At 42.6% G+C, this 20,859-nt stretch overlaps 2 protein-coding genes across 6 annotated transcripts in view; both read left to right on the top strand.

Annotated features, from left to right (window-relative positions):
* pla2r1 (phospholipase A2 receptor 1) overlaps positions 1-11,615 on the top strand; it is a 32,073-nt gene extending 20,458 nt beyond the window's left edge. For 2 of the 5 annotated variants that reach the window (XM_048234545.1, XM_048234548.1), the window contains 10 exons: positions 83-200; positions 561-700; positions 1,226-1,373; positions 1,872-2,107; positions 2,453-2,627; positions 3,153-3,290; positions 4,013-4,135; positions 6,619-6,795; positions 7,220-7,261; positions 10,269-11,615. In XM_048234545.1, the coding sequence (XP_048090502.1) occupies positions 83-200; positions 561-700; positions 1,226-1,373; positions 1,872-2,107; positions 2,453-2,627; positions 3,153-3,290; positions 4,013-4,135; positions 6,619-6,795; positions 7,220-7,261; positions 10,269-10,480 (1,509 nt within the window). In that variant the 3' untranslated portion in view covers positions 10,481-11,615. Of the gene's footprint in view, positions 1-82; positions 201-560; positions 701-1,225; positions 1,374-1,871; positions 2,108-2,452; positions 2,628-3,152; positions 3,291-4,012; positions 4,136-6,618; positions 6,796-7,219; positions 7,262-10,268 lie in introns of those variants that run through there. The other 3 variants (XM_048234546.1, XR_007192471.1, XM_048234547.1) reach the window with 3 other exon arrangements.
* Positions 11,616-11,769: 154 nt separating this feature from the next.
* Positions 11,770-20,859, top strand: part of ly75 (lymphocyte antigen 75) — a 32,448-nt gene continuing 23,358 nt past the window's right edge. The window contains 8 exon segments of the mRNA XM_048234544.1: positions 11,770-12,519; positions 14,783-15,122; positions 15,124-15,167; positions 17,550-17,738; positions 18,489-18,644; positions 19,196-19,309; positions 19,591-19,728; positions 20,261-20,452. Of these exon segments, the coding sequence (XP_048090501.1) occupies positions 12,414-12,519; positions 14,783-15,122; positions 15,124-15,167; positions 17,550-17,738; positions 18,489-18,644; positions 19,196-19,309; positions 19,591-19,728; positions 20,261-20,452 (1,279 nt within the window). The 5' untranslated portion in view covers positions 11,770-12,413.

Here is a 20,859-nt window from a genome sequence, read left to right as displayed (position 1 = left end):
GTGTGTGTGTGTGTGTGTGAGTGTTTGGTATGTCCTCTCTTTCTCTCATCATGTATTTATGCGCCTGCGCGTGTGATCTCAGTGCCTCCTGTTGCACCTGCCGAGTCGGCCCGAGGAGGGGAAGAGCTGGAGGGACGCCCAGTCCATCTGCTCCAGCTTCCAGGGCTCTCTGGTGGCCATCGAGGATGAGATTGAACAAGGTGGGTCACTTGCCCAGCACACAGCCATCAGCCATGTACTCATTCCAAGTGTGGTGACACATTCATAATGAATATTTTTACTTTGCATGACAAACTACATGATACGATACAAAAATGCAATTTCTTATTAAGAATCTTACACACGTACACCCCCCCCCCCACACACACACACATAATTTCATCATCCCCCCTCTCAAACACCCTATTACCCCCCCTGACATGTATGCTATCCCTAGTGAATTTTTAGTGGCAGCGATTAGTTGTGTGGCAGCTTAGAGGAGATGAACTGAAAATGTGTATTTGTGCGTGGGGTGTTTGAACGTGTGTTTTCTCTTGATGTTTAATGTTGATTGACTACAGCATACATCACTATGTTGCTGGACGGCAACTCGGCAGGCGTGTGGATTGGCCTTCGAGATGAGGACACCATGAACTGGGCCTCTGGGAAACCGGTGACCTTCACCAACTGGTCCCCAATAGAACCCAAGAGCTCTCTCACTGTAAGCATCACACACAAACACCGGTTCCTTTATTTCAGAGAGGTTCCTTATATGCATCCACCAGTGTGCAACAAAATGAGCTACAGTATTTGTGTCTCATTTGGGATCCTGTTTTTGTGTTTGGGAGTATTGTTCTCATGCGGCTGCGGTTTTATTTTTGTGTGTGCGCCGCGGTTTGTATGCGGTCACAGTTTTATTTCTGTGTGTGTGTGTGTGTGTGTGTGTGTGTGCGTGCGTGTGTGAATAGTCTGCATTGTGGACTTTGTGGTGCTAAAAGAATCCAAAGCCAAGGTCAAGTAGTGACAATTATATAGGAGGCAGAGAAATAAACATTATTTGGAAGATATTGTAAAAACCCATAATAGATTGTTGAACTGCTTAAATTTGGACTATTAAGACAATTTGATTCCTGAAGAAAGGTTACTTGTAATGTGAAATCAGATAAAGAACTGAATATAAATTGTCTGTGCATGTGTGTGTGTGTGTGTGTGTGTGTGTGTGTGTGTGTGTGTCCATCCCATGCAGCAGGAGGAGTGGTTGAATGGTCCTCTTGCTGGAGATGTACCCCTTTGCACGCTGCTCTCCAACAACCACAACTTCCACTTCACAGGGAAATGGTACGACGAGAAGTGCACCGAGAGCGGCTACGGCTTTGTGTGTCAGAAAGCACAAGGTCAGATGTCCCTGTGTCTGTCTGTCTGAATTGAAAGCACAAGGTCAGATGTCCCTGTGTCTGTCTGTCTGAATTGAAAGCACAAGGTCAGATGTCCCTGTGTCTGTCTGTCTGAATTGAAAGCACAAGGTCAGATGTCCCTGTGTCTGTCTGTCTGTCTGTCTGTCTGTTTGTCTGAAGTATAATGAGATGTGTGTTTATCTGTCTGACTTGTTTTTGTTTTTTTTTTTTCTTTTTCATGCTGTTGCCTCTGCTGATGCCTTTGCTCCTCAGATCTCATGGGGATGTACTGTATATATTTTGAAATATGGAATAGGCATGTGAATACTTCTTCTGTATTTCTCTTTTATGTAAGGCTGAAGACGTAGCCAAGATTTAAAAATGTGCATGTGTTTACCTAATTCTTTGATTTGAAAGTGGTAGCTAGAGAAGCTGAAGGGGTACTGAAGCTCTCTCTCCCTCCCTCGCTTTCTCCTTCTGTTGCTCCCTCTCTCTCAGACCCAAAGAAGCCCCCCACTCACTCCTACCTGCCCGGCTCGCTGGAGATCTCGGAGTACAACAACCACAGCTACCGGCTGGTGCGCAGCAACCTGAGCTGGTACGGGGCACTGAGCGCGTGCGTGGAGCAGGAGGCCGAGCTGGTCAGCATCACGGACCCCTTCCACCAGGCCTACCTCACCGTGCTCGTCAACAAGCTGGGCTTCCCCCACTGGATTGGGCTCTACAGTCAAGATGTATGGGTGTGTGTGTGTGTGTGTGTGTGTGTGTGTGTGTGTGTGTGTGTGTGTGCGCGCGCTCTATAAGAAAAAAGTGTGTGTGTGTCTGTTTGTGGGTGTGGGTGTGTGACCTCATCTATTATCCGGTTCAGAAAAGCTTTTCTGTGTGTGTGAGTGAGAGAGGGAGAGAGGGTGTGTGTGAGGAAGAAAAACAGAGTGAGTGTGAGTCAGGATACTGTAGTGTATGTATACATGGATAGATGGATTTGGACGTTTTCTGACTCATTTTAACATCTCCTTTTAACAATGGCAAGCTATATTTCAATCTCCTAACATGAAAATGTTTACTTGTCGCGCACACAGGATGGCATAAACTACCAGTGGTCAGACGGCAGTGACACCCTGTACACGCACTGGGAAGCGTCCGACGACGATGACGATGTGGGAGACTGCGTCTACATGGACATCACAGGAGGCTGGAGACGGGCAGATTGCGAGAAGGGCCTCAGGGGGGCACTGTGTCATGTCCCGCCACCCAGTAAGTCTCCAGACGTCCCTCTGTCTGTCCAGAGCATCTCTAGCTCTGCCATGTGGACTTGAGTATGTTGATAGAACTTTTATCTGCTCTAGAATTTGTGTGGTAGTACTGGTTCTGCATATTGCCGAAATGGCCTTGAACTGATGGCCTGGTGATTTGTCATTTACTTTCAACATTATAGGATACTCTTGCTCTTTTAAGTGTATTTTGTGTCATCATGTGGTAGTTGGAAGGTGTAGTTTTCAAAATTAAATATAGTAGACAGATGCAAAAGCATGAATTCCTGGAGCACACAATTGAGGTCCATCTAAATATTTTTCCCATGCCTCTTGAATACCATCCTCAAAGCATCTTTTGAACCAGATGGAGGTAAAGCATTTACAGGTGGACACGTGTGTTTGTGTGTGTGTGCGTGTGCGTGTGCGTGCGTGCCTGGTTTGTGTGTGTATGCATGTGGTGTATCTGTGTAATGTGCCAAGTGAGCAGGTGTATGAGTGTGTGTGTTCTGTGTTGTGTGTCCCTCTGGTGCAGAAAGTAATGCCTTCTCCCATGGCGTGGCCTGCTCCTCTAGCTGGCTGAAGTTCAGGGGCAGCTGCTACAACTTTGAGCCTGTGCTTCAGAGACTGGGCCTGGAGGAGGCCAGAGAGCACTGCCGACAGAAAGGTACACTTTTATTTCTCTCTCTCTCTCTCTCTCTCACACACACACTCACACTCTCACACACACACACACACACACACACACACACACACACACACACACACACACAATAAATAAACAGGGTTGACATTCATTTGATGTGGACCCACATGCATACCCAAACACACCACATTCTAGTGCACAACACTTCCTTCTATATGTAACGGATGCCAGCTAGCTTAGCTGTGCTTGTGGAACGTTGGTAAACCTCACTCCCCGATGCCTCAAGAGTGCTGCTGGCATGCGAGGGCTATTTGTTCAATTGTTAGCTCGCTCACCTCCCGATCCGAGGTGCTGCTGTTCGAGTCCGGGCGTGTGCAGGGCTGAATCACGCAGGTTCAACACAACGCAGGTTACACATACACACACAGCAGGACTCTCTTTTTGATGTTTTTGATGCAAGGCTCTCTTTTTAACACAAACACACACATGTACAGTAAGATGCACTCAGGTAATCCCTACAGAAGGAAAAGTGCAATGGATAAATTCTCATGTACAGTATTATGGTACCAGTTCTGTTTCTGTAGTTGGGGCACCCTCTGCTGGAAAATAAAGCACCTGTTGTAGGATTTGACAATCAATGCATACCTAACCTACCAATTAATAGAATTCAATTATTCATATGTAGTGATGTATTTTAAAACTTTTAAAATTCATTGGTTATTTTTGGTTGGTTGTTTTGTAAGGGAATTCCTCGGACATGCTGACCATTAGGAGTGAGGAGGAGAGTCACTTTATACTGGAGCAGCTTGGATCCTATGGACTCCCACATCAGACGGTGTGGCTGGGCATTCTTTTCGACACTGACAGTAAGAACACACACACAATCATTACAACTCAGTTCAAAAAGCAACTTTGCAAACACAGATAAGGTACAACAACAAACAACAAACAAAACACAGTAGCAAATATACACAACACAAGTGCACACACAGATATGTCAATATGTTATACTCAGACTAAGACTTAGCAGGGGGTATTCCATACTGTATGCACTTGTGGCCAAACCGAAGTGTACCAGGCTCATTTCTGTTTTGATTACAACTTTAAAGATGCATCTTTAGTGATTGTGCAGGAAGTCGTTTTTGTTTGTGTTTATATTTATATTAGCAGACACTTTTGTCAAACAAAGTACTACTATTTTAACCAAGGAGCAAACGAAGCACACCAGAAAGGTAGCTCTCCCCTATCCTCAGTATTGCCAGAGAAACTCCATGCAGAGTTTTGTTTTTGTTTGGGGGACAGGCTGCCCCCACTTTGTTTGTTTCCAGTTTTCAGAGCCTGGGCTGCCTACAGAGATCAGTTTTTTTTAGGTAATCACGGAATGGGCAGCTAGTGGCCGTGCTGAGATGATGGCTGAATGTGACAAAAATGTAAATTGCATACGATCACTGACTACCCTTTAAATTAAGTTTGAATATCCGTCCACTGTAGTGAACACCATGCATTAAATGGTTAACTGTGTCACAAGCCACTCCCAAGCTGGCCCAAAAGCATTTAGCAGTGAGTGTGTGATAAATGCAAAGCAGATGTATGAGCTCTGAAGTCATATGATTAAGTTTGACCTTCACACACAAATCTTATATCACCAACTCCTGCCTCTCATTAAAGGGGATTTTTTTGTCTTTGGTTTTCTATCATGCAGTTTGTCAAGTGACCTACAATTCCATTCCAGGTCATGTTTACATGGACACTTCTATTCCAATGGAATAACGGCTCAATCGGAATAAATTCTCAAGGAAAAGTAGGCAACAGCGGCTATTCCGATCAACGATTCTAAAGCGCTTGAGAGCACTTGATCGGAATAGAACGTAGCACATGTGAACAGACGGCACTTATTTTTCAATTAGAATAGTTTAATCGGAAGGACAAAAAAACTGTCCATGTAAACGTGGCTACTGTTATGCGGATCGTGTTTATGTGATATATCATAAACTCATTGTCTGTACAATGGTTGGCAAAGGATATGAGAAACAGCACAAAACATAGATAAGAGCTATAAGGAAGTCAGACAGTTCTGTAGGAGGGGCCAGGAAGAGATGAAAGAACAGATAAAACATAGCTTTCAATTGGCTTCATGATATTTGCCTGTGTGTCTCCTGGTAGTTATTGCTATATTATATGTGAACCTTATGGCTTCAGATTTAAAGTTAATTAAGTGTGTGATTTCCTAGAGGTCAAATAGAAGTCTCCCCAGCCCCTCACATTAGTGGTCTAGTATTCATTCTAAAACAGATAGTTCCGATCCTTAATTGTGATTGGCTGAATCGCGTTTGATGCCGTTGTAAAACCCAATGCAACTCTTCACGTGAACCGTATTTCATTCTACATTACTGTGCCACCAGAAATTGATACAGAAGTTAGAGTTGGTGTATCTTGGCCTTGCTTGACAACCATTCTGATTCTGAAATATCCTATATTGCTTGGCGGAAGAATGATTATCTATTAATAAATCATTAAATTACTTGTTGCTGTTTTTATATTTTTAAATCTTGCAAGGTATACAATGTCCTCCAGAATTATTGGCGCCCCTGGTAAATTTGACTAAAAACAGGTATAAAAAAGAATCTTTTGGTGATTTATTGTAATCTCACAATGAAAGCAATGAGGGAAAATCCAACATTGAAGAGAAGCAAATGTATTCTGAGAAACAAAGATTAGGCGCTCCACTTCTCCACATCTTAAATTAAACACCAAGCTAGTAAATGAATCCAAGATTATTTGCTAAAGAGATCCCCCTTCCTCTCTCAGTAGATTTCCATGGAAGTGTCAAGGTGGCACTGGTACTTTTTCTTTCCCTTTTTCTCCGAGTAACTGAGCTTGTCATTCCAGTCGTTGTTGCCCTCATTTGAGCTCATCAGTCCTATTTAGGTTGAGCCTAGTTGGCTGTATTGTAAATAGAAAAGCCATTTGGTTGGCTGATAAATACAAGGTATCTATGGACATTTTGCATCATGGCAATGCTAAGGAACAACTTAAGAGTATGTCAGAGTATCTTGTATTGATTACAGTTTTATACAGCGTATGTCTCAGGCTCTCAAATTAAAGTTGCACAATTATTTTTCAGTAACTTACTAACTGTAGATAATGACACAGAGAAAGCAAGTTGTCCAGCCAAAATGTGTATTATTACTGGGTTTATTAGCCTGAGTACTGTATATAAGTGGGTGTGTGTGTGCGTGAGCAAAGTCCTGAATATTATTCTTATTTTTTTCTTTTGCATGGCTCTTCTTTTGAGGTTGCAAAATCTATTTAACTACATGTATCGAAACCCTTCCCTCCCCCAACCCAGCTGACACTCTGACCTGGCTGGACGGGTCACCTCTGGACTACTCCAGTTGGCACTTCCGAGCACCGGACACCAGTGTCCTGAGGCCAGACACATGCGTATCTTTGCGCGTGTCTGATGGTGTGTGGAACCTAGCCTCTTGCACAGACCAGCTGGGCTTCGTCTGCAAGACCAAAACAGGTGGGCATGTGTTCACCTACAGACCTTTGTCCTCAGAATGTAATAGAGGCTCATTCTCTGAAAATGTGTGTGTGTGTGTGTGTGTGTGTGTGTGTGTGTGTGTGTGTGTGTGTGTGTGTGTGTGTGTGTGTGTGTGTGTTTTGTGTAATGTCTTAATAAATAAGCTCACTGTGACAGTGACATAAGCGTAGCAAAGCTGGAACAAACAAGGAGCTGATTGTCAGCATTGGTCAATCCTGCCTGTAGTTGTTCAAAAGGGCTAACGGCCGCTCTCATGCTGGTATAATTATGTACCTGGAACATAACCCTGACATAAGAAGTCAGACAGAGCAAAGCACAGCACATTCCTGTGTGTTTTGTAAGTGTTAAGAATATCTTAATATCTTAACTCCTCTCTTTACCCCCCCATCTTTATTCCTTCAAGTGGCCGACAGAGGTGCTGAGGTGGAAGTCCAGCCCCTGAATGGTGAGTTCTGTCCAATATGGTCCACGTGAATGATTCCACTGGTCAAGCTGCCACCATTGGGTCTTTAGGGCTCAAACAATACACAGTTGTGCCTCTGACAAAGTGGCCTGACAAATGTGGTGGCAACAACAACAAGCAGAAACAAGCTTTAGGAAAATCCACACAGAGAGAGAGAGAGAGAATGGGGGCAATAAATGTTTATTTCTTATATAGAGGCTTGAAAAACAACAGCACCTGGTGACTGGAAATTTAATGCCAGCAACATGTTTCAAAAACAGTTGGGATGGGGACATGTTTACCACTGTGCTGCTTCACCTCTTCATTTAACAACATTCTGTAAATGTTAAGGAACTGAGGAGGCCAGTTGCTAGAGTTTTGAGAATGAATGAAATGAAATGTCCCATTCCTGCACAATATGGAGTATTCTTAATCATGTTTTTCATTCCATGATGCACCTAATTTGACAGGTCTGGACTGCAGACAGGCCATTTTGGCACCTGGACTCTGGACATTTGTTTATTTTTATTAGGCTATTGATTGAATTGACACTGTTGTTTATTATTGCTATTCTCCTTAATCTAGTCTTATCAACTTTTTAAATAGTATACTGTTAAATTTAACTATTGTACTGTTATTTGTATGTCGCTTGGACAAAAGTGTCTTCCAAATCCCATAACCATATCCAAAAACTGTTTAAATATGTGCCAAATTCATTTTGCCATTGTTTTCCAGAAATATTCAAGGTATTCCCTGAAAAATGCATTGCTTGAATGGCACTATATGTTGCTCAAAACCTGTATACATCATTCAGATGTGCAAGATGCCTATGCTGTAGGCACTAATTCACCTCTACACCATCATAGATACTTGGTTTTGAACTTGAGCATTATAACAAGTTGGATAGTTGGATAGGCCCTCTCCTCTTTAGCTCAGAGGAATCCATGATTTCCAAAAAGATTGGCAAATGTTGATTGATCTCACCACAGGACCTTTTTCCACTTACCCTCACTTCATTTTAAATGAGCTCAGGCCCAGATAAGACAGGTTATCAGAGGTTTACCGAACCCATACAATGATTTTCATTACAGAAACAGGTCTGATTTTAATGCAGTGCCATCTGAGGTCCAAAAGACCACGGTCATCCAATATTGCTTTTTAGCTCTGTCTCTTGTTTGCAAAGATTTCTCTGGATTCTCTGAATATTTTAATGATATTATGTACTGTAGATGAGGAACTCCCAAAAAAGCATTATAATTATATTGTTTCATCATTTGTCCACACACGTTTACACAGAGTGATGAATACCTCTACATCTTTACTTCTAAGAGACGTTGCCTTTCTAGAATGCTCTTTTTTATACCCAATCATGTTGCCAGTTACTCTAATTAGTTGTAAAATATTCCTCCTTTTGTTTTCTTTATCATTACACCATTTTTCCAGTGTTTTCTTGGCCCTGTCCCAACATCTTTTGAAACATGTTGCTGGTATCAAATTCAAAATGAACATATATTTTCCATGAAATAGTCATACATGCCATTTTCAACATTTGATATGTTGTCTGCATCCTTTTTTCAGCTAAATATGAGTAAATGAGATTTGCAGATTATCGTATTCTGTTTTTATTTGCATTTTATACAACATCCCAACTTTTTCTGATTTGGGGTTGTACATACATACCCTTCAGAATTATTACCTTTTGTAAAGTTGACTAAAAACAGGTATAAAAATAATCTTTTGGTGATTTCATTGTAGTCTCAGAATGAAAATAAAAATAATACCTTGAAGGGAAGCAAATTCATTTTAACAAAAACACATCGCCCACAATTATTGGCACCCCTGCTTCTAATACCTTCTTAAAGGAGAAGTTCAGTGTGATATTGACCTAAAGTGTGTTGAAACATGATACCGAGTGTGAACTTTTGTCTCATAGCTCATCTCGGCTTGTCCCCTGCACTCCGAAATCTGGCGCTAGCCGATGCTACCAACAGGTTTTCAAAGGGGGTGCCTCGGGCATCGGCCTAGCCATGCAAATAAATCACTGTTTTACACCATTTACGAGGCTCAAAGTAGCTCCACACTTCATTGGTAGACTTCGGAGGGCCCTGACATTTAAAACGAGACATTGAGAACTTTGAAAAAGCACTGGTAGTTTATTTACGAGACGATACAGAAAGTACTTTCAGGAAGTTTACCGTTCGCCGCCATCTTGAATTTAGTCACGATAAGTCTAGCGACGAGTACGAATGAACAGGTATGATAAGGGATTAGATTACAAAAAATAATTCTGTGAAAATACATGGATTGCAGTAGCTTCCAGTAGCAGGAACTGGAATCTATGCATTTCCACAGAATTATTTTTAAATAATGCAAATGCAAATATTTCGTAAATGGTGTAAAACAGCGATTTATTTGCATGGCTAGGCCAATGCCCGAGGCACCCCCTTTATTATCGTGACTAAATTCAAGATGGCGGCACTTAGGTCTAAAAATTCTGAAGAAAAATTACCAGGTGTACCTATGTTACCCTGGAGACACACTGTAAAATTACTTTAATGTAAGATCAATACTTTCCAAGATACAGCCAGTTTTATGGGGAGGGGGGGTGTCGATTTTGTTCAGCCTCTTTTTTTTTGTCAAAGTTCACAAGCCCATAGCGCAAGAACTAAACCATGTAGGAGGCTCAAATTTTGCATGCTGGTACATAAATAGGAATAGTATCTAGCAAAATCATCATGTTTGGTCTGGATGATCCTGCATGTCTTTAGCTGTCTCTCAAAGTTGATCCAAATTGTATTGGAGTTTTTGGCTTTACCACATGTGCCAATAATTCTGGGGGGTACTGTACATTCCTATCTACACGACTTCACAGTAGTGTCATCCTGGATTTGGGGGACTTAACCACCACCACAACTTGACATTAGATAAATACCACAGAACTGACATAAGATGGAGATCTTGCATGCATCTATATTAAATCTCCTTACTTTTCTCCATCTCTCGTTCTCAGGTATGCATCATGGTGCTGTGCTGTTGGCGGTGCTCCTGGCCATCCATGTGTTTGGCCTGCTGGCCTGCACTGGCTGGTTTGTCTACAAGAAGATCGGCTTCCGGCGCCTGACGTCCCTGGGGCCAGCCTACTACAGACAGACCAGCTCCCAGTCCACCGAATCAGATGGGAATGTGCTCATTGGAGACTTAGAATTGACTGCAGGGGAATAGGGATATTAGTAATTTGTGAATGTGTGAGTGAGTGTGTGTTTGTTTGCCCGTGTCTGTGTGTGTGTATGTGTGTGTGTGTGTGTGAGAGAGAGAGAGAGAGAGAGAGAGAGAGAATGCAGTTGTGTGTTTGTGTGTCTCAGAGAGAGAGAGATCATACAGTGTGTTTGTATAGGTGTATGTATTCAGGTATGTGTTTCCTCACCCAGAGAGACTGCTTCTCTTCTCTGGGCTTGGATTATGAAGGAACCATGTGATTTACAGATGATCAGGGATGAGGCTATTGTAGTGAGCAAAACTGACATTCAGGCCATTTTGACCCCTGCACCTCCCAGACCAGACTTTACTGTTCAGGGCTACAGGGAGATGAATGGATTGTATAAACAGCATCTGCACAAAGACCTTTGGAGGCCCCTCTTTGTAATTGGTCTCAACTTTAACGAGGGGTCACACTTTCCTTTGAGAGTTTGGGGATGACTTTCTGTTTAAGATCAGGGAAAACTTTGTGTGTTAGATATGGAGCATTGTAACCAAAGCAACTGTAGAACTGAATCAGGGTCCAGGAAGGTTTTCTTTGGAAAGAGAAATTTTAGCAGAAGCCACAAACATCTTGGATCACATTGGACACTAACAGCTTCACAGTTTGGACATGCTTTTTTGGTTCCCCTAGTAAACACGAAATGTCATTTAAAATATTTGAGAAGCTTTTAAGTTGCTTTTATAACAGCACTTTATCACCCCAAACGGCTCAATGGAACCTAGCCAGATCTAATGAGAGTAGCTCATATTGTGTGTGTGTGTGTGTGTGTGTGTGTGTGTTCATGATTATGTGAGACACTGTTTCACATTTTCTTTTTCTTTAGACCTTTTGTGGTTATTTAGATTTACTCAATGGAAGTACTTCAGCTGTGCTACGTCTTAATAATAATAGATTTGAGGAACCTGCAAGTGTTGTTTTCTATTTAAGATGCATCAAACTTTTTTTCTTTACTCATCTTAAATCACTTCACTGAAGTATTCCCATCATATCCACAAATTGAAGCCTCATCCCACACAGTGCCATGTGTATTAAGACTTTTTCATCCATGTAAGATGGCAAAAGATGACTTATTGATAACATTAAATGACCTTACATCCATTTAAGGGACATGACGCACCTTAATTTCTTGTCATTCTGAACTCCATGCATGTAACCCTCTGACTATAAAATAGATAGCTTATTTAGTATTGACCCTGTATAGCCTGTTTAGTCGTATCACTACTTTGCAAATGTATTAGAGTACAAAAATGTATCTGATAATGTGGTCGGTCATAAACCGAAGGTTTGGGCTTGTGTGTTCCGGTCGCCCCGCCCAATTTAACTGTTGGCTTGTCACCCATGCTCACCACGAATCAGCATATTTCCCTGTAGAAATGACATCAACATGCTTAGTCCAAGCGAGGTTCCACAACGCTGTATGTAGAGTGGTACTGAACTGAAATAATAACTCCGATGCACTGCGTTAGCCTATGTTGTTTGGCTGGCTATTTTTGTCCCAGCATTCGTAGCCTTCGGCGTAATTCAGTGGAAGTGCGACCGGGGTGTCGTCCATTAATGCACTAATATTGACATATCTAGAGAGCAGCAGTTGTAGCCTATGAAACTGTGGGAGTAAAACATCACTTGCTTCCCTACTAGAGAAGAACTGGAATAGCCTACATATTTGAGGCTCGGTAAAATGTATTTCTGGAATTTGGGCGTGATCACTGACACTACGTCTCTGACAGCTGACGAATCGTAGGCAAGCATTTTCAAGAGCAGTAAAAGCAAAGAGAAATGGTTTCTCAAAGTGCCAACAACTTACACGTCGTTTAAATTCCCGATGACAGGTCATCAAAGTGGATCAGTTTTTGTATACCTGGATTAAATGTGTAGCTGGGCTGTAACTTCTCAATTATGAGTTGGAACATACAAGCTAAACACTTCACTGTGTTACTAGCTGCGTTTCTGGGTGGATTTAGGAGTAGTTACTTTGGATATTGTGCACCAAGTGGGAATTCAGGTAAGTCAGATGGTTGGCTTAACTGTTATTTATTTAAGTCCTTATGACGATGGATCGAATTCAAGCGATCAGGAAACGTTGTTTTTGACTGCGCAAATTTGGATGCCACATTGTTTTGTTTTGCGCAAAACCGTATGCGAGCGCTTTAGCCTTTACTACTCGATCATAGCCTACTCAATTTTAAACGTAGGCACGTGGAAATTAAGAGATTTAATGGCAGTCAATATTCTCAGTGTAATATAGTTCGTTCGTCCGTGTACCGCTCGTTAACAATTGTACCCAGTGAGCCACAAACACTTAACGCAACAGTAACATAAAAGTTGTGAATTATGTTGAATTATGTCTATTAGTGTTGAGTAGTAGTTCTTATTTTGTTGAAAATGGGTTGTTGGCCTGCCAATCTCTCGCACTATGTGCGTCGGTGTGTGTGTGTGCGTGCGTCCCTGTCTATAAATCAAAATGAGGTGATGACTATTGTTGCGAATTCGCCTGCAAGCTTCTGAAAGTGTCTAAACTATTTTTTATACTTTGAATCGGTGTCTTAGAAAAGACTAACAAGAGTGAAGCGGAAGCATGTGTTTATTTAAAACTAATCTAGATCAGCTCCTCTACTGAACCATGAACCGAAAGTTGTCATGTGCCTATTTAGAATGATAGTATGAAGCGGCTTAATGCTGTTTCAAAGTTTCAAAGTCAGCTTTATTGTCAATTTCTTCACATGAGACATACAAAGAGATTTTACCTCACTTTGAAACAAGTTATTTTCCAATTTAAGTCCACAACAAACATAACATTCAATGGTTCTGTGTAATTGAGTTTTTGCCTGTTCAAAAGTTCGTTAAAGTTCTAACATTATTGCTCAACAGACATCTTAAAATAACATTGAAAGAACATGATATATACTGTTAGCCTGGGTGAAGAGAATAAATCCCCATGGTTATGTGCCATCTCTTTTGTGTATCCAAGTCGAAGCTAAATTCATCCATGATGACCAAAAAATCCTAGCTTAATCCCTTATCTAGGTTTTGTGAAATTACCCCTCTGGATTGTAAAAATCATAGTCACAGCCATTGCAGTCAGTGTCACTGACAACAAACAACTGCAAGAACAACTGCTCTCTAATAAACTGCCCAGAGTATGTTGTAGCACTTTTCAAAGAATGTTTTTCACTCCAGTGAAAATGTTTAATCTACTTGTATTTTCAGATAAAAGCATATCAAGAATGATCTCTGATTCATTATTTCCTGGTACAGCAGCATCATCTATCAGGGGGCCAAATAGGCCTGTCAACCTTAAACTCTAAGGCAGTGTTTCTTAAAGTGTGGTCTGGGAACCACTGTTGGTCCGCAAGCTATCCCAAGTGGTCCGCGGGCAGACGTGGTAAAATATAAATTAGCCTAGTTGTTTGGAATATTGAACCAACTTGTAGCCTATGTAAATCCAAACAGTTCTGCAACTGTCTATGTAACCTATGCCAGTTCAAATCAAATGAATCCTCTGACACAATAAGCAAGGTGCCAAGACAATAAGCAAGGTTGTTCAGTGAGTATGCCTATTGTGTAATATACTGTTGAAGTAGGTCTGTTTTTTTTTTTTAGCTATACCTATTACAGTAGGTGGTCCGTGAGGTTTCTATTTATTGGTTAAGTGGTCCTTGGTCTGAAAAAGTTTGAGAAACACTGCTCTAAGGCAATAATGTGTCTGGCATTGGAGGTTTTCTATATTATTATTTGTTGTCATATCACTCTTCATTTGTCATTGACATTAGTTATGTCTGACATGGTTACTTCCTGTTTTCCTCAGTTACTTTCACTTTCTCCTGGGTCATTCCACGTCAATTCAACCAGGGCCCATGCACTCAGGTCTCAAGAAATTCTGAAAAAATTACCAGGTGTACCTATGTTATTCAGGAGATACACTGTAAAATTGCTTTTATGTAAGATCAATACTTTCCAAGATACTGCCAGTTTTACAGGGGGAGGGGGTGTCGATTTTGTTCGGCCTCTTTTTTTTGTCAAAGTTCACAAGCCCATAGCGCAAGAACTAAACCATGTACTGTAGGAGGCTCAAATTTTGCGTGCTGGTACATAAATAGGAATAGTATGTAGCAAAATCGTCACGTTTGGTCTGGATGATCCTGCATGGTCATAGCTGTCCCTCAATGTGCGTGGGCCCTGGTTGAATTGACATGGAATATCCCTCCTAGTAGCTTTGCACCTGATCACCCTTGCCTGCAGCCTAACCAGCTTTGCCTTATCCATAGGTGATGATGCTTTCACTATTCAACATGTGAATACTACTCAGTGCCTGGTGGCCGGTGCAGATACCCAGTCCCTCGCTCTGGCCAACTGCACCAACCCACCAGGCCCAAGGTTGCTCTGGAAGTGGGGTTCCGGTAACCGACTCTTCCATGTGGGCTCATCCTGGTGCCTGGGCCTGGAGGTGCACAAGAAGGCACTGGCACTTTCTGACTGTGACTCGCAAGGCACCATGCTCAAGTGGCTGTGTGTGGGCCAGGCTGTTTACACCAACTACGAGATGGGCCTGACTCGTGACGGCAATACAGCGGTCGTGATCGCCAAGCGGAAGCCCACAGATGGCTGGACACGAGGGGACTCAGGACAACATCTGCCAACAGCCATATAAGAGTAAGACACACACACACACAATCACTTACACTCACACTCTCTTTCTCTCTGTCACACGTACACACACATTCACATGCTTCCGCAAACACTCCCAAATATAGAGATAGACAAACACACACACACACATCTTTGCTAGTTGCAGTGCCCCCCCAAAGGTGAAAGAGCACCACATTTATTGTGCATCCTCATAATCAAGTCTTGAGTTTGAGTTTGGTATATCCTGTACGGCGGAAGAATGACCAGGGCCAGTGACGGCATCTTTGCGAAGAGGATACACTGGTTCTGGCTGGACGTTTTGGAGTTGGAATGGTGTTGATATCTCAAAAGTTTTAGGAGCAACAGCGGGCCCAGGTGAATCAGAATAATAATATATAGAAAAAAGGGCACTTAAGAAAAACAATAGTGTGCTTTGTGTAACAATAATAAGAAGATAGGGAACTTAAGAAAAACAATAGTGTGCTTAGTGTGCTACCATAAAACAGGTGAATCAGAATAATAACAATAATAAGAAGATAGGGAACTTAAGAAAAACAATAGTGTGCTTTGCTTAAACAAGCACACTAATAATGAAAGCTGATGATGAAAAAGGTAATACATAAAGCTGAAAAGAATCTGTGCGTATACAGAGATAGATACAATACACAGGTATATCCACTGTCCTCACCTTGAAATAGTATCTCTTTCAAAACAGTAAACCTTGCTGAGTGTTTTGACATTCAGTATTGCTTAAAACACACACACACACACACTTTTCTCGGGATGTATTATTTTTAGGCCTTCTTTTCCTGCTGTCTTACCCCTCAATTGAGACCTTGCCTCATACAATCATGTTTTGACTTGATTAGCCCATTTAATTCTGACCCTGAGATCAGTCGGCACAGAAGGAGTTGAGATATGCGGTATGAGATATGCTCACTGGCAAGCCAGTGGACTAATGTGACCTTTGTTCATCTGCACTCATGCTGGTGGGAAGCATGATAGATTTCCTGTTTAACGAGTGCTGAAGTTGGCTGTTGGGGATTTCCTCCACCTTCTTGTGATTCTCGGAGAACAGACTCGATTATCCAGTTCCGGCTGGTTTTGATTGTAGTCCTGTTTAAGTGTTGTTAGTGTTCACGGCACCAAAAGTCCCTAAGACTCCCATTGTTGAGCTCAAGCTATGTTACTTTCGTTTCACCCTCCCTCGTGATGCACATGTTGGTTAGTCACTCTGGGGGTAAAAAGAGGACCCAGCTGCCCCTGATTAAGAATATGAACGAAACAGAAAGTTACATTTAATTGGTGGCTTGAAAAGAGGCTGGCAATAAAAAAAAACACAAGTAGGTCTATGGCATAAGAGGAAAAGGAATTGAAAGTAATTCTAGCTAGACAAGCTTTTTTTTCTGTAATTGTTTACACAAATTCCAACAGACAATTTCTAATATTTTTCCCATTGGTTGTCAGTATTTAATGGATATCTGGCATTTGAGTAAGATGGTATTTGCCATAAAATAGTTCCTGGCTCCAAACAGTGTCTGCAGCAGAGCCATATAAAGTGCCAGTCCTGTCTCTTCCCGTGGCATACAAACCTACTTCTCCTCCAGCTCTCTAATCATGCTTTTTCAGGGGACTTATTTTAGCTCCAAACCCTGGTTGTTTTGGTCCTTGTTTCTCCAGCCTTGACTTGTGGATGTGACATGGAGATTTCATATTGTGTATTCAAGTGTGTAAATGTCAGTGATGTTTTTCATGCCAACAGTTTTAGACCCCTATTCAGTTCCTGTTTATTGAATGCATTGTTCACAGTAAATACAGTCTCCATTTCACTTGATCTTCAACTCATAAGGGTTGATAAACCAAGCCTTTCCCAAGATGCGGGAGGTTGCTTGTTTGTCCTCATTTGTCTGCTTGCAGGTTCAGTCTGGGTGTTTTGCACTAGTTTCGACAACAGCCTGGAAGGTTTGGGTTTCTGCTCCTTCAAGTGTTGAGTTTGGCATGGCACACTGGATGTGCAGGATGCCTTGCAGGAACTGAAGGAGGCAGTGTTACCACCAAATTCTGATGATGCTATTAGGGCATCCTGGCTTTCTAGATGGTCAGATTGCATTCCTCTGGCAGTTTCTACAGGGCAACAATCCAAGGCCTTGTTGTAATTTGATTTAGTATGGGGCATACCATTACACGTATATCTATGAGATGTATAGTGCATAGTGATAATAGTAGGCTTGCAGTTTGTAAGGTAAGTGCCACCAACAGCACTAAATATTTTTGTTCATTCACATACAGTGTATTAGATTAGACCAAAGGTAGAACTCTGCAAGAGTCTCCTTGTCACTCCTAAAATTCTCGCTGTAATATTATCGCTCTGTTTGTTTGTCAACCCATCTCAATTCTCCCGCTCAGCCATACACACCAGGGATGGGAATGCTTTGGGAGCTCCCTGTGCCTTTCCATTCCGCTATAATGGCACCTGGCACCATCGCTGTCTCCCAGGACAACCTGGCCAAGAGAACCTTCCAGAGGGTATGAGCTGGTGTTCCCCCACCATGAACTATGACCAGCAAAGAAGGTGGGGCTTCTGCCTGCAGTACGGTGAGTGGAGCGGCTTCATTTTTCCTTTTGATCACTTGTGTCGTCTGATTTCCTCTCAGCACGTTGACACGTGTGTGTGTGTGTGTGTGTGTGTGTGTGTTGCTGTGATGTTGTGCTATGTATGTGTTTTTTACCCCTCTTGGAATGCAGTATCAGTTTTTCCAAGAGATGGCTTATCCACTGAGGCAGCATGCAATGACGTGTCAGAAGTACATACTCTGTTTATGTTTACAACAGAGCTCAGGGCCTTAGCCCAATGTAATAAAACCTCTAAAGCTAGACGACACGGCCTCAGACACCAGCCCAAGAGCTCCAAGCTGATGGCATTCCTGAGAAGGAGGGTGTCGCCACAGTGCCTCAGGTCGGATAGGATGGGGGGAGGGAAGTGGGTGGGAGGAGAAGAGGAGGAGTGTTTATGGAAAGTTGGAAGTGACGCCTGATCTCTCATGGAGTCAAGAGATGGAAGTGCTGTCTGCTCAGTGCAGGGTGCATTCCTCCGATATGATTTCACTCACCCGCCTCCCTCACTCTAGCAACAAAGCCACGGCAAGACACACACACACACACACACACACACACACACACAGTCTTGACAGTGAATGCAACCAATGGACACTTCCACCACACAGACAGACAGACAGACACATACATACACACACACACAAAATCACACACTGCATGTACCGTATACACGACTTGTGCAGGCCGGTTGTGTTATGGGCCCTGACTGTGATGTGTGTGCCCTGGCAGTGGAAGGCTGCCACACTTTGTGGGAGAACGCCACCAACGGACACTGCTACCAGACAGTTGCCACGGCAGCTGTCACCTGGCACCAGGCGAGGGACTCGTGCCGGAGTCAGGGAGGAGACCTACTGAGTGTGTCCAGTGCATCCGAGCTGAAAGCCTGTGAGTCTCTCTCTTACACACAGACACACACACACACACACACACACACACACACACACACAGGCAGGTGCCTAAATATATATATATATATATATATATATATATATATATATATATATATATATATATATATATATACACACATGTGTATAGTTCAACAGATATACTCCCACATATGTACAATTCAGACTCACAAACTGACAGTGAATCATCAGAGAAGGTCTCAACAGCATCAGAAGGCCGCAAAGTCTTTGCACCTTTTCATGCAGTTTTGCAAGGGCAGTAAGCATAGTTGCATGCAGATCAGCTCAGAAAACAAAGCGCCACTATTATGTTATTGAATTAACTGAATATAAATGGTTGGGTTGTTGGTAACATCTGCTGCATTAATTAATATATTTAGCCTGAAAATGATACTGTAGCCAAAAATAGACCGGTAGTAAAGGGTATCTCTGGAGATTCAGCCATGTCCTCTCTATTGAAATGAATTCATCTAACATCTTATTCATCTTCCTGATCACCCCATGTTCCTCTCTTTGTTGTATTCCAAGTGGAGGCAATGGACCTCCCTGATAAGCTGTGGATCGGGCTTAACCAAATGGACTGGGCGGAGGGGTGGCAGTGGTCTGACGGATCACCACTGCATGTGGTAAATTGGGCCACAGGTGGGTCTATCAGCATGTGGTCTTGGTGACCTCGTGGCCATCTTGCTTTGGCGTGACACACTATCAAAATAACAAAGAACATATTGTTGTCAGTAGGGTGACTGTGGCACACAATGTGTATGTGTGTGATTTTGTTGAATAACAAGTCAACTACTTGAATGCTTTCTTTTGTCAAAGGGTAAACATGACCACAGTTTGTTTGTGTGTGTGTGTGTCTGTCTCTGTCTGTCTGTCTGTCTGTGTGTGTGTGTGTGTGTGTGTGTGTGTGTACTGCTGAGCAGACATGCCCACCCTTATTGGCCTGGGCGAGCTGGACTGTGGCGTGTTGATCTCAGGGAAGCAGTATGAGAATGCTATGTGCGAGAAAAAGCTGCCGTATATCTGCAAGAAGCTCAGCAGCCCTGTTACGCAGCCTACAGGTGAGCCCACACACACACACACACACACAGGGTTTATCCCAAATAAGGAGGAGTAATTGTTCATTTGACATTCAATTGAAATTCCAAAATAAAAAAGTAATTATAAAAAGTCATTATTTGTGAAAACGCGCACAAGTCACATATTCCCAGCCCATTCAATATCCATACATGAAACTCTTCCTTGTCCCACCTTCTTGTCCTTTCCTAGAGAATAGGAGGTGGTGCTCAGCGCCAGAAGTCTAGCGTCCATTATTTCACCGCCTTAGGCTACAATCAGTTGGCTCGGGATTGGGAATCAAATTGGGAATCAGCCATCCATGTTGCTTATGATAAAAGCATCTACTAAATATAAGTCCCCTTCAGTAAATGCATCCAGTGTATCAGTTTCCAGTAGGAAAGCAGACATTTTTGGCTGTGTCAAGCAAACTGGATTTTGAAGCATTTCTTTGTACGCCCAGTGCAGCATGCTTTAGTGAACCCTGGGTGTAACATTTCAACTGACCCTTTTGTTTGGTCTGTTTTGTGTCTGCAGAGAGGGTGGTGTACAAGTCTACTGTGTGTGAGGACGGCTGGTTCCCATGGGACAGTCGCTGTCTCCGGCTCTTCGAGGAGGTGGCCATGACCCAGTCCATGGCCCAGGATTCCTGCACCAACAACAACGCCAGCTTGCTCAGCATCCACAGCCTGGAGGACATGTTTATGTTCAATGTCAAACTCCCATCAGGTGTGTCACACACACACACACACACACACACACACACACACACAGCGGTTCAGGAGGGCTGAGGAGGCTTGTGAGATGAAGCGGGTCTTTGATCAGCATCCATCCTGCAGGGCTAGGGCGTGTCTTCCTGTTTCCTAATGCATGGTTCTCCTGAAAAGTAGAGTGGCTGCACAGTATTTATAAGACAGCAGAAAACACTGTCTTTAGTGCAGGGTTAATTAGCAGTGGCACACCATACCCTGTTTGTGTGTACAAACAGCATTACAATAGGGTAACAAAAAGCATGTTGACAAGATTCATGGTCCACTGCCATCATGTGGGATTGGAAACTTGGAGCCACTAAGACAAATACACCACACACACACACACACACATACATACATACATACATACATACATACATACAC

Source organism: Alosa alosa, chromosome 23, assembly GCF_017589495.1.
Source record: "Alosa alosa isolate M-15738 ecotype Scorff River chromosome 23, AALO_Geno_1.1, whole genome shotgun sequence".
Lineage (NCBI taxonomy): Eukaryota > Metazoa > Chordata > Actinopteri > Clupeiformes > Clupeidae > Alosa > Alosa alosa.
This window is presented reverse-complemented; position numbering and strand designations above follow the sequence as displayed.